This window comes from Anolis sagrei, chromosome 4 (genome assembly GCF_037176765.1).
Source record: "Anolis sagrei isolate rAnoSag1 chromosome 4, rAnoSag1.mat, whole genome shotgun sequence".
Lineage (NCBI taxonomy): Eukaryota > Metazoa > Chordata > Lepidosauria > Squamata > Dactyloidae > Anolis > Anolis sagrei.
This window is the reverse complement of record NC_090024.1, coordinates 193,644,176-193,658,863: the sequence shown is the minus strand read 5'-3', so window position 1 is coordinate 193,658,863 and position 14,688 is coordinate 193,644,176. Positions and strand designations below refer to the sequence as shown.

The window sequence follows — 14,688 nt, the reverse complement described above, 5'->3', positions numbered from 1 at the left end:
ATATCTGTGGCGGAATGAGGTAAGGTCAGAATTGTACTATATTCGCTGGGACAACAAAGCAGGAAATTAGGCAGGAGTTACAAACAGTGAGTTATAGAAAGTGAGTTAGCTGTCCCATAATATGCATTCATATTTACTTAATTTTAAATGGACTGTTAAAGCTTTTTTCTTTAAGGATTTTGAGAATGATTTTGAATATGGTATATGTAAACTCTGTTTTTCACTATATTTCTGTCACTATATTTCTAATTTTAAGCTGCTATTAATAAATAGATGGGATTCTAAAGCTCTAAAACAGAATTTTCTGGGAGACCAAACTAGATCTAAACCAACCTATGTATACTTCCATTTTTAATGCCTCACGTGCATCCACCCATTTTCATTCCCAGAGACTATTTGGCTTAATTAATGCCAGAAAGGTATAATAGTCTATTCAAATTTATCTCCATTATTTAAAGTCTTTAAAGATGTGGCCAAGTGCTTCAGAAGAGGTAGTACTACCACAGGCTATAGAAACTACACACACTCATACTATTATTTAATTATTCAAAGAAGATTTTAATGGGCTGTTAGATTATACTAACTGCTTTCCTAAACTGTGCATACAGCACATGCAGACTTGAGAAGATCTGGATTAATATTTTATGAACATTTATAGGGAGCCAAACCTATTTCCAAGAGGGGATTTTTTTGTCTGTTTTTCATTTGGCAATTGAAAGAAAATGAGTGTTTGAGAGAGAAAATGAGTATCCAACAATTTGCTCCAAATCTAATGACTTAAAAAATGCAGATACATACAATAATTCAGTAACTGCTACGATAGTGCCAAATTGAATGAACCATTTGTTTGAAGACTGAAAGATGGGCTTTATGAAAAATAGCATCTTAATTTTTTGTCACTGTCTAGTCATAATGGTGCAATGTTTGATATAGCTCCCATTTCTGCATTTGAAGAAAGGCAAATAAATATTTTTCCTGTCTGTTAGTATGTAACCTTTTCTTCTTGACAATACAACAGGTTTAACAGTAGAATGTATTAAAAGTGGAAATTTTACCTTTTGTACTACAAATAGTAGAGATACTTAGATGGTGGAAGGGTTCTTGAAGTTTTGAATACACACACAATTCTACAAAAGACAGCCAATGTTTCTTGAGTGCAGAATACAAATTTCTAGGGGTTATTTTCAGACTGTCCATTTTAGCATAACTCATTAAAGAGTGGATAAACACATATACATTAATTAAGAAATGTATTCTGGGAAAAGAGACTAGAGTAGCCACTAACATGGAGTAGTTCTACTTCTAATTAGAATACAGGCAAAACAACCCTTCATTAAAGGTAAAGAAGGTAGACAACTCTAATGAGCTATTCTTTCAGGACTTACAGCTAGAGTGTTGTATATGAGGTAAATATCAAATCTTCATCCAGAGATAAACCTAGTCTCCAAGGTTTAATTCATGAACAGAAAATACTACACCATAAAGAAAACATGAAGCAAAGAGCCTCTTGCTCTTGGTATACATGTCAACAATCACAAGCTATTGGCTGCCACACATTGTCTGCTCATGCCTTTACCCATTGGAAATATACAACCATCCAGAAGGGCTCATGAGAAAACACACAGTATTACATTGACATCATTTCATGCCACTCAAGATAACTAGCCAAAGGGTGGAGCTATGGGAGAACAACATGAAGGAACTGTCATTCACCCTTAGAATTCTTTTATATATTTTGATCACAATTTATTGTAGGCTAGCCTGTCCTTTTCTTTGAAAGCCTAAATGGCATTTCAAAATACTCAACTGAACTTTTATGCTACTAAATTTATAAACATTTGGAGACTGAAGGAAAATTTCACTGGGAAGGTACAGAATTTGTGTTTGGAGGAAAGGTGGTCACTGCAATCATTTGCCTCCTTGCCTATGAAATTGGCATACTGATATCAGACATGAAAAGACTATTATCACATAGTGTTCCACCATTTTTATTTCACTGAATGTTCAGTTGCATATAGGTATTAAACAGGCTAGACTGAAAGGAAACTGCCATATTGGTAGCCAGATTTTGTTCATTTTCAAGTTTTCCGCCTTTTTGTTGAAATTGTCCACATGTCTGTGGATTTCAATGGCTTCTCTGTGTAGTCTGACATGGTGGTTGTTAGGATGGTCCAGCATTTCTGTGTTCTCAAATAATATGCTGTGTCCAGGATGGTTCATCAGGTTCAACCAGAGAAGTCAGCCATAACAGAGCACCTGATGAACCAACCAACACATAGATGAGAAATGCTCCCTGGTGTTAAAAAGGACTTAACATTGATTTGCTGAAGTGTTAAGAAAGCTGCTCAGAAATGATCAGGAAACACAAAATTGATAAATCTTATATATATAGTTTTTGCAATGTCAGAAGGCTCTTCTGGTTTAGTCAGTTTGAATTCTGCCAAACTGACAAGTATAAGATCCTGTACAGATGTTATTATAAAGATACTTTAACTAAATTGTCTTCGGTTCTTTAAAACACATGAACATCACCTATAATTCAATTTGTTCCTTCTTTGGAATACAAAAAGAAAGAAAGAAAGAGCCAACCAACCCAAAACAAACAAATAAAAAACCAAAAAGAAAGGACACAACTGGAGTACCATATTCCAGGCATACTTTTAGCAGCTGGGTTTATCAGAGAGAGAGAGAGAGAGAGAGAGAGAGAGAAGTTGCCTGAATATTTAAACAAGGTGCCTAGAGGCAGCTTAGTAGTTTGATGCAGGGTAGCATTTCCTACATTTCTGGGACCATTTAATCTCAAACATTTTTTCAAAGCATAGGCACAACAGTATTTGACAAAAATAAGGAGTCAGGATGCAAAAAATGGCAAGAAAAATTAAAGGGAAGCAGAACCTAGGCTTATTACTGATCACTCTGCATTTTCTTCTGTTGGGTTGATTTTAATTCATTCTAGGTAGCAAAGATTTTGGGTCAACCTTTGGGTCAGCCTCTTAAGTAAAAAATGTGTAGACTATTGCTTCCCATTCAACAAAGTCCATGTATTTCTGGTTATTTTTGTTCAAGACAGATCAATCTGCTACCTCTTTGTATTTTGGGAAATTGAAAAATTGCAGTAAAGGAATGGGAGGGATGAGGATCTATAAGTAAGACAATTAGATTTGCAAAGTAATTAAAAGAGATGCAACAAAATATGCCCAAAAAGCTTAGCTGTGAAGCCACTTGGAAATTAAATCCTACAAAAAATTCTAGTCCAAAATATGCAGTATGGAGAAGACACATTTTTCCACCCCCAGATTCTACATTTATTTTCCAGTGATCTTCATTGTGAGATTTGCTGAAGATGTCCCCAGAAGTCCAAAAGAGAAGCAGATGGGGCTGATAGGAGGTGTTGTATAAAACATCTGGAAAACCTCTTTTAAGGAAGGCTGAATTAGATGTGTTTTCACTCTCACATGCTTGTGGAACTGTCCAAGTAGAAAGTCCATGTATCTTCAACCTGATTGGCAGCTACCCTTTTTCATGTGCATGTACAGTAATTCAACAGTATCTCTTTACTTTTCTACCTGTGAATTTGAGAAAAAGCCCAACTGTACTGCTCTATATCTGGAAAAAGAATCTCAACTCATGGAGTCACTGCAAAAGCAAAAGTCTAATTCTCAGAAGGAAAAGAAACTTAGTTATTCTGACAGTGCTCAAAGGTCAAATACAAACATGGTTCTTTCTAGGGTCCTTTTTGAAAATGGATGCTGCTCTCAAGAGGCATGTTTCCAAATCCAGGGCTTCTAAGATACAGTTTTATGGTGGAAGAACAAATCCCATGAAGTATTAATTCCTGGGTCATGGATACTAAAACACACTGGAAGTTCTTTGTTCTTTTAAAAATATTCCCCCACCTTCATAAACAAATATTATACCATGATCTTGAGTATGGATAGCAACTGAATGTCTATCCTTGGCCATTTGGTTTGCGGGATTTCCTTTAGTTCCATTCCTTCCATCCCAATGCGGATCAATATGGAAAGAGATCTTCTGTCAAATCTGGATTCTAATTTAGAATGTCCTTGGGTCTGAACTTTATAGTCACTAACCTCTCACTGTCCTAAACAGATGTGGCTTTTCTATATCTCAGTATTGTTAAGAAGTAGCATTAGCGATATATAAATCAGCAGAAGCCTGTCATGCACGCATGCGCAGCAGCTCAGACATTATTCTCAACCCTTTCAATGGTTCTGTTTCTTTACATTAGGAAGACCAGGATGTCCAGCAACATATCTTTTTTTCTCCCACCCCCATTGAAAGGGTTAATGTGGTGCATGCTTATACAATGCCAGCACCCCAAGAGTCAACCCTGTGTTCACACTGCCCCATGCTTTTTGATATTGTCAGCTGGTACAGTACCTGAGGTTGGAAGAGCTTCAGAGAGTGCAGCACCAAATACAGGGAGGAGAAACACAAGTAGAGAAGGGGAAAAGAGAGAAGACAGGAATATATAAAACTACAGCACAAACATGATGTATAAACATGGCAGCTAAGGCTGTAACAAAGAAGAGATGTTTACCACTCAGTCTCTTACAGTCATCTCCACTTTCACACTGCTGTACGATTCATTCAAGCCAGTGCATGAAAGTACAGGGTAGATTTGGTTCATTTACTTGCATTACTGAGGAAAAATATTTTGTACAGCTTGTGGCTTTCTGTTCAAAAAATGCATATTTTACATCCTGTTGGCTTCAATAGGAATCCCCTAAATGTCAGGACAAATTCTACTTGAGTACAACTTTTATACAAGCCCATTATCGATTCCTGTACACTTATGATGGATGGGACAAAATGCAATGCAAATAACCACAAGAATACTATATTTCATTCAGATCCCCTGGCTCATATAATGGCTCAGAGAAATGGAAGCTGTGGCTTGAGTACTTCCATGTATAAAAACCTCTCCTGTAGCTACATGGCAAAAGAAAACTGGAAGGGTTTGTTTCAGCAACATTCTTTTGTGCAATTCCAAAAGCTCAGTTGTGCATTGCTCGTTATCTAATGGACCTAAATGCTCTACTCCTGGAAACTCTTCACCATTCATTAATAATATAATTGATGTGCACCTCTGCTTTTATTTGAAGAGCCTGCAAAACCTCACTTCTGAGACACTCTGGAGGGCTTATTCCCTTGACCTACAAGGCAACTGCAGTATTTATGATATACTGGATGAATTCCAGTTGTGTTGCCTCACAAGCTAAGGCACACAAATGCATGCTGATGCCATATCAGAAGTCAAGCGATTCAGCTTTCAACACACTTTTCAATGTTCAAAATATAAAATGATAAGAAATAATGGATTTAATTGCCCTTATAATATATAAATATAAATAAGAGAACAGCTTACACATAACAAGAAACCCCGATTTGTTGTCATGACAATGGGCCATCCCAGACACCAGGCTTGACTAATTTCTCACTCTCTTCACACATTTATTACACATAAGGGAGAAAACTAGAAATTGCTACTTCGAAGTTAAAGAATGCTTTGCCATTTTTTCTGAATGTAATAAAGGTTTGTGGAAACAGGATCAAGCTGTGATATAGGAGCTGTATTTAATTATAAACAATTGTTTGGTGAACCATAATATAGCATATTAGGAGAAAATGTGCAATAACTATTTGCTGCAAGTTGGAGAAAGCCCATCCACTTTTATGATAGAGGCCAAATGGAAAGGAGAGAATTAGTGAGCCTGAGTTCCTCTACCAACAGATGTCTGATTTGTTATGTCTAAATGCAGCCACAAGAGTCTAAAAAGTATTTCCCACTCTAGATTTGATTGCCAAAAGAGACATGTTTGAGTTCTGTTTGCCATGGTTATTTGAATAATGCAGAGCATTAATAACATTATAAAGTACTGCTGCCAACATGTAACAAACTCAGAATTCAAATGGATCGAAATAATATTCAGAAAAATATGTGGAAGGCACCACCACTTTTCCCTCTGCTGATTTGCAAATTCTAAGCACTCGGGTTGGCTTCAGAGGTCGATGTAGTACAAAAATCACTGTTGCAAAATAATCTCTGGCCTCTGACAGCTAGAAAATAATTTTTGCCCTTTATATAGTGTGAGAATAGGTGCATGATAAATTTTTTTGGCAAGGGCCATATGTAATATACTCAGAGCATGGCAGCTTAAAGATGAGAATCAGAAGCAATTTATTTTTTTTAAAAAGTGTATTCGATGGAATGTTTTTCTCACATACTGAAACTGGAGAAATAAAAAGCAATGGCCCATTAAATAAAGTGAGAGAGACCACATTGAATTCAGGGTCTTTCTGGAAATGCTGCAGAATGATAAGTGCCAGCTTTGTTTCACTTTCCTTTCCCTGAGGGCTAGTGAACTTTTACTTAGCTTGATAGATATTTCACAAAGAGTATTTCATCTTATGAATCTCCAAGTTCTGGCTTTTCCCAAGTGAGGGTCATTTGTTGATTAGAGAGGTGACAGGAAAGGGCCATCATGCATGGGTAGTTTGTTTCTTGCAAGCAGTACGATATGGAGGCTAGAGGATGCCCCTGTTTTAGAAATCTCTCTAAACCAACAGAATATTTAAACTTCTTTGGTAATATACCGGAATCACTGAGATAGTTTTTGAGCACATTTGAGCTCTTTCCAGTGCTGCTACCCATCATGACTAAATAAATTATGTCCAACTAATGGATATCTTATTTCCAACAAAATTATGTTTTTATGTTTAAGCTATTACATTTTTTCTTCAGACACATTCAGATAGTTTTTTTTATCAAACTATATCATAAATCCTGATAACTCCACTGCTGACATATATAATTCTAAAGACTGCCTTTTTGCACATTTATGTATGTTTTTATAAAGCACTCATATCTTATCATAAACTGAAACAATCGAAGATTAGGTTTAAAATTATAGAAAAAAACACTATTTATTATAATGTTCACCTACTGAAATATTTCTTTTAATCTATGTTTTAACCCATTTGCTAGTCCTCGTTAGAGCAGACCCAATGGATTAAGAAAATTGACATAAATGTGAATTTATCAAGATTTTATTGGTTTAGTAGATTTATGCTAGTGGAGACCAACTGTTAGATTGGCTATACCTGCAGTAAATGGGGTAGGATTGACACTTTCAATCATTCATAGTGTAACTTTTATTTTATGAAAAGATGATTATCCTTTAAACATCTTAAAAATTAATTCTTCTAATGTATACCATGGGAAGCACCTTTCAATTTTCAAGAAATGTTTGCACACAGTTTTTAATACCCTTAACTCATTTCACCCAAGGCCTTCTTCACACAAGACAATGATAGCATGCTGATTCCAATTCTCACTGCCCTCTTTAGTCAGGTGAGGTCCCAAAGCTCTTTGGCTGAGAAGTCTACATCTCACTCCTTAAACTACAACACCCAAGGCTCCATAGGTTGTTGCCATGGCAGCTGAAGTGGAATCATAGCCCTACAATTTTGAAGTGTGAAAGGGCAAAGGCTCTTTACATATCCTTCAACTTACATGCATGTTACTGGAGAAGGCGATTAAATGTTGACAAATTGTATTTGTTATTACTAGTAACCTACTCAAAAGTTGTTGTGATTTCTGTATGGTAAACAATATTTTCAGAAATAATAAAAAAAATTCTTTACTTGAAAGACAATAGAAATTATGAGCGATTCCAAACTTAGTTTGTTTCTTTGGCAGGAAAAGTACCTGTGGAATGGTATAAACATGGTATACTATGGTCTGACAAGACATCAGCATCAATGGGGATATGGAGCAGCTAAACCAGATACTGAGATTGGTCTCTGAGATCCCTGCTGTTACATCTGAGGCCATCTGGCCTAAATACTATTCTTCGTCTTAACTAGAGTAGACTCGTTGAATCAGTGGTAAGTCAACACTTGGGTAAGTTTCATTAATTCATGAATAGATAGAAATAATGGAGAACAGAAAAAATGTATAATGGTCTACATTAAAGTAAATTTAACATAACATTTAATATGGATATCAGCTATTAAATGACTTTCATATTTTGTTGATGTTTCAAAAGAAAAAAAGTATGGTGAGGACACATTGAATAAGGTAATACTAAAAAATGTAAAAGAAACAAAATACTTTTAAAAGCTTTAAGTGAAAAATTAAAAACCAGTGTGGCACTTGTTCTATCAGAAATCAGTTTTACTCTTACACCATGGCAACAGCAATGCAAACAAATTGACACAGTAAGAAAACTATTGTAAACACTGTCAAGCATTTAAGAAGAATAGTGCTGAGGACAATAGGCTTGTTGAAGTCAATTAGAGTAAGTATTTTTGTGAAATGTTTACTGTGCATCGGACTTCCTTCCATAAATTTATAAAATGCTTGATAAAAATACAAGAATGTTATGTTGAAAATACATCTGCTACGAAAGGAGGGAGGGAGAAATATATTTAGGGTTTCAAGGAGAGAAAAAATGCATAGCACCTAAAATACACTTTATAACACTCACTGATTTGGGTTTCTTCCTAAATTAGAAGTAATTTTTTCAAAAGAAGAATCATAGATGAGCAAAGCAAACAAGCAAGCACATCTGCCAGATGCTTGTCAGTGACCCAAAGTCACTAAACCTCATTGTTGCAGGAGAAAGACTGTAGCAAGCAAAACACAACCTGTACATGTTAAGGCCATTTTATTGGAACATTTCTTGAAACATACCTGGGCTGTTCTGTTTTTAAAAATAAATTTTGGGTTACAGAAAATTCATTATTGCAACTGTGATTCTGGAAGCAGATAACTGATTGTCATGCTGAAAAATGAAATTGCAATAATTATGCTATTCTTTTCAGAAAATCTCCAATGTATTTCATTTAAAAAGTATACACCAAAATATATGATTTGCACAGATTTACTTCCTGCCTCACTTTATTCATCATTTTTTTTCTGATAAAACATACTCATCTAGAGTCACAACTGCTTGGAAACATTGAAAAGGGCCCCATGCTGAGCTATATACATTGGGGAAATCAGAAATTAGACCTGAGTTGCGGTCTAAGATGCTGGCTAATTAGCTAACTGCAGAGCACAACAGTGTTCCTGCTCCCCTCCCAGGGCTGTTTTCATCCTTTGTCATCAAGTGTGCAGGTAAAAGAAGAAAAAATAGCCACTAAGTGTTGGTATACTGATTGCTTTTTAAAAGCAAAGGGTAAAATAGAGCATTTTCCTCCAGATCACTTTATGTTACCTATTTGTTTTACCCTTTTCCAATAAGCACCAGATCTTGCTCTACTCATCATAATAACTGCAGAATAAACACATTCTTCCTTCTTACTGCAGACAAACACATTTTGCTTGTTTGTTACTGTTGGCTGGACAGGGAACACATCCGAAAATGAATAGTGGAGCAGTGTTTCTTCTGCTAGTTCATGTGACAGGCCAGTATTTTTGTTTCTAAAGTGCCAGAGACCAATATCTGTGCAAAATGCCCCAGAATTGTTTCTCTTTCCCAGAAAAGTGCAGGAGGACAGTAGGCAATGGCTCATGGACTGACCTTAGTCTACTGATCCCCACCTTACATACCAATAGCACATAGATAAATAAGAAGTCAAAGAGGCAGGGTCTAACTCTAGCTCATAATATGAAGCTCTAATATTTAACTTTCCAGAAACACTGAGAGGGCCCCATGCTAAGGTGTAAGCATCAAGGAAAATAGATATTAGTTACGAGGTAGTCTCTGTATCAAGTTGACTGTGGCCACAGCAATGATCCCACTTCTTTAATGCTGATTTTATCCTTTGCCATCAAGTGCTCAAGTAAAGGAAAATAAAATAGCCATCAATAGTGTGAGTGAGTACACTGACTGCCTGAATACACAGATTGGCCTGACCCTCACAGTGAGTAGCACTGAAGCAGAGCAAAAGGAAGTTAGAAGGTGGTAGGTCAGATATCTTATGATGAGGAGGCAGACTTTCTACACTGATAACCACCCCAATCTGTAGATCTGCCAGAATTTGTTACTATATACTGTCTTTGAACCCTATCCAGGATATCAGTGTTCTGTTTCTGAGCCCTATCTGAAGCCTCATGTGTCTTTTCCCTTTCAGCCATAACATAGCAGTTAATTCTGAAAGGGTCTTTTTTCTGATAGATACTGTTTTTCTTATCAGAATCACTTAAGAAACTATGTGCAAGTGATAATGAAAAATCCATACTCAGAGCAAAAGTCTTAAGCAAACAGACTTTGGGGAATAGTGTTCTTCCAAATGAAGTTCTGTTGTATAATCAATCACTGCCTTTCTATCACTGAATTTTTCAGGGCCCTGTTTTAGGTCTACTTCTATTCTTAAAACTAGCTGCTGTTTTTTTTTAATGGATGTTGTCAGTGTCATCTCACAAATGAAAAAGCTGAATCCCCCAGAATCTTAAATGGAGGCACAGCTTAAAGAGCAAGCAGAGGTACAACCATTTGTCCCACCTTGGCTAAAAGACTGCCCTTCTCTGGGTTGGTGCTCCCTTGTTCCAAGGATGTGCTTACCAACCTGGAGAGTCCTGGGTGTGTCCAAAATGGCCAGACCAAGATGAAAATAATGCAAATCATGAAAGGTGCAGGCCCGTAGCCAAGATTTTGATTCGGGGGGGGGGGGGGCTGAGTTTGATTCGGGGGGCTGAGTCTGAGTGAAAGAGGGTCTACCGTAGCAAACCTTTTGTATTACCCCAATACCACCATGCATATGGGATATATTGAGTATGGTGATCAGATCATGATATGAATAAACATAACAGTTTAAATAATGCACCAGTAAGGCCTTCTCGCGGACCATCATGAGAATTTCGGGGGGGGGGGGGAAGCCCTCCCCCCCCCCGGCTACATGCCTGGTTCCATGTAAACTTAAGGCTAAAAAAGAATTCTTTTGTGTTTGACTAGAAGCCAATAAATTTAGTGTGTTGAGGGGAAGGTCAAGATAAATTCCCTGTTCATTTGTTTAATGCTAATTTAATGGATATATCATGAGAAGACATGACTTACAAGGAAAAATAATATAACTTCCTTAAGTATAAGACAACAATTTCAGATGGATAGACTCAATCATGGAAGCCATAGTTCTGATTCTGCAAGACCTGAATAAGGTCATTTTTTATTTGATGACTTGGAGGTATTTCATTCAAAGGGTCATTATAAATCAAAATCGACTTGACAGCAGTTAACAACAAACAACAGTTTCATGGATTCTAAACTTTTAAATATTTTCTGTTTTGGAAAGAAAGATGTTAGGAAACCGTTCTCTGGGGAGACAAGTGATTAGAAAACAATGTTGAATGCTCATGTCAATAAAATAGAAGATAAAATTTAAATTGATCTTCTCATTCAGAAAAACATGAAACAGAACACTGTAAAATCTGGAACTATGTGGTAAACAGCTTCGCGGTAATGGAAATGATAATCTGGGTACAATAATTTCCCCAGTTAATAGTAGTATTAAAAATAGCACATACAGTATTTCACGAAGAGGTGCTCATAAAGGTAATCACAAAACTTTACAAATTAATTAGTAGTGTCCAACAGACTCCTATTGGCATGTTAGTCATGGCTGATGATACTGGATACTATCATATCATAAACACGTATTGAAGAAAGATTGAGGGAAAGAGAGTGAAGGACTCAAAGAGAATTACTAACATAGTTTAAACTAGCAACTCACCAATGCTTATCCATTAATTAAACTCCAAACAACCTTTCATACAGAGACATCCTCAATGCCCTAATGACCCAGCTGTCTGATTACAAGCACTATACAGAAAATTAATGATACTTTCTAAGCCCCTTTTCTACAGCACACCCATTATTGAAAAATATTAAGGCTAAATCCATCAGCCTTAAGTACAAATACTGAATTTAACACCAATAAAACAAGGTGGAAATGTTAATAAGTTGAACCTTATTGCTATTTTAATATTTGGCCAGGAGTAAAATATATTCAAATTATTAGAAGACATTTGATGAAGGAAAAAGCTATTAAGACCTCATTTTTAGTACTCCAAACTGGAAAAAATACTTGATAAAAGCTGAAAGAAAAGCTGGCTACAGCATAAAATCGAGAAGTTTTAAGTAAAAGCGGCTTTAGAATTTTCAGCACCTCTTCCTTTGAAACACAAAGGCCTTTTAAACCTACTTTACACAAAGAAAAACTGTCTTATCACATAATGGTAAACATATGCCAAATCATTTCACAAAGAATAAGCCATGGGATGTCTTCATGAATGGTATCAAACTTTTTCAGAGCTGAGCATAACTACAGCAGAGAGAATGTTTACAATCTGGAGAATATGAAGAACTCCACAACATATATATGTCTGCATTGCATGTAATAAATGATGACAGGCAGAAAAGTAAAAGACAGTAAACATGAGGCATTTTTATTGCCTGCCCTTCAGTACTACTGTTGTATCCCAAAAATTATAGATGAAACCATAGATAGTAACTCCCACAGGGGTTCTCAGTCATGCAAATAAGCCTTGTATGGCATGGAGAAAAGTCTGAAGAGAGGGGCCTCCACCATAGACAAAACTTTCCCTATTATTTATAACTTCACATGATCATGTTCCTCCATTATAGGAGCAGCTCATGCATGTAGGAAGTGGTTGAGCCTTCACAACTTTTCTCATGATAGGAGTCTACACAGTAAGTATCAGTGACAGTGGGGGCCGCCTCATGAAAGCCTGCTCCCCATGTGAAGATAAACTGAGATGTGGGGCATCTGAACAGACTTTCATAAAACTACACAAATACTTCTCAAAAGGATTTAGCAAACATTTGCGGGGGAGGGAAGATGGGTGGTTAGAAAGGATTCTTGCTCAGCAAGTTTTAGCTTATGCTCTATGGATTCCAGGGTATGCTCAACTTCATCAGTATCTTAAATTTCACAAGGTACATCTCCCTTATCTCAAATTTCTACAGGTTATTTGGAATTACTTACCTTCATTCAATGGCAGTGGCGATTCCCCTATGGCAGGTTCACCTTCCCCAATCTGCGACCTGCTACGCAGGTTGAATCTGTAGCGGGATATGGGGTCTGTCCTCTGGAGTAAAAACCTTGTCTGGTTAGGAGAGAAGTTCTCTACCACTGTTCTGCCAGTTTTGGATCCGTTAACTGGAGAGAGAGGCAGGCTGTGTAGGCTTCAGTCTTGTTTTGAGAAACATTTTAAGCTACACATTTTACCACCTCTCATCCTACAATAGCACCCACCAGGAAATCTGACTTTGATACATGTTAGTTTTAAGAGATGGAAAAACTTGACAAATTCATCTAAACTGTTAGTTTCCATGCAGCCAAAATATAATACACCATTCCTGTCTTATAACTTTGTTCAGGGAAGGGAGGGATATGGATGGTTTTGCTGTACAGATGTTCTGAACCACAACTCCCATAGTCCCAACCCTTACCAATGAGTAACTTGGTTTAGGATTCTTGGGCTTGAAGTCCAAAGCATCCCAAGATTCAAGACTACCAATTCCCAATATATTTAAATGAAGAGCTCTCTTTTCTTGGGGGTGGATAGGTGGGTTAAGAATTAAGGTTTTAATTTTTTTGAGTGATAGAATAAGAAGTTTACATGGTTAGAAGAGTAAATGGGTAAATTGATCTAATTTATCATAAATAAAAAAGGAACACTGATGCAGTTTTTTTTAAAAAAAAGTTAGCCTTTCCAACAGCCCACATTCCTGGAAATATCTTCCTAAGAAAGCTACAAATTTCAATGAAGAACACATGCTTTAACCACTTAGGAATAAATTTGTTAGTGACTCTTAAAAAATACCCCGAAAGATTCCAATGAATAATTATTAGAGACAAAACAAATAAGTAAAAATTGAACACATGACATACAGGCTTGGTATCTAAGAGTGTATCCAATAAGATTTCCATTGGGATGTTCAGGGTGTTCCCACTCCAAAGTGATTGTTTCCAGGTTTGGTTGGCGGATTCTGAAATACCTAGGACCGCTGGGTACTTTAGGAAAACACGGGGCCAGGAAAGAAAAGGGAAGAGGAAAAAGATAGATTGGTCAAAATAATAGGCATATAAAAAGGTGGGATGCAGGGGGTATGGGGACCTGTTAGGAGCCATGTAACATTTCTGTGTGCGCTTTCAAAGCAACCTAAACATGCCTAAAGCAACCTAAACAATTGCATATTTAATAACAAGAGTCTACAATATTGTTTTAAGTTTGGTATTCAAATTTAGATCCAGTGGACTAAATCAGAGTGTGTTTGTGGTGATGTCTATAGTGGCATCAAGTACAGTTGCTCTATTATTTAAAAACCAGTACTAACAAATTAGAACTGTTCTTCAGGGAAAATTAATTTAATCATACCTGTACTTTTAAATTGCCCCTTATTTTTCAGCTTATATTCATTATTACATACCTCCTCTCATCCCAATCAATTATGTTCTCAGGCTCAAAACATACAAATATATCAGAATAGGAACTGCGATACTCTGCTTTCAACAGTGTTCATGCCTTTTTAAGTCCCACTGGTTGCAGCAGAAGAGCTAATAGTGCAGCAAGTTGATAAGGAGATGTGTGTGTGTAGGGGGAGGTTGTTACCACTGAACAGTAACCTGAGAAAAGGTGGGTGCCTCATGTCAATGTACAGTAAACACCTCACATTTACTGGAGTTAGGGATAAG

At 36.6% G+C, this 14,688-nt stretch overlaps 1 protein-coding gene across 27 annotated transcripts in view; it reads right to left on the bottom strand.

Annotated features, from left to right (window-relative positions):
* The window catches only part of NFASC (neurofascin), a 220,330-nt gene that overhangs the window by 47,296 nt on the left and 158,346 nt on the right, over nt 1-14,688 (bottom strand). For 18 of the 27 annotated variants that reach the window (XM_060772940.2, XM_060772945.2, XM_060772947.2 and 15 more), the window contains 3 exons: nt 13,885-14,007; nt 12,976-13,149; nt 4,402-4,416 (listed from right to left, as the gene is read on the bottom strand). The exons of 1 other annotated variant lie outside the window; for it this stretch is intronic. In XM_060772940.2, the coding sequence (XP_060628923.2) occupies nt 4,402-4,416; nt 12,976-13,149; nt 13,885-14,007 (312 nt within the window). The remainder of the gene's footprint in view (nt 1-4,401; nt 4,417-12,975; nt 13,150-13,884; nt 14,008-14,688) is intronic. 8 more of the 27 variants (XM_067468043.1, XM_060772956.2, XM_060772950.2 and 5 more) reach the window with 2 other exon arrangements.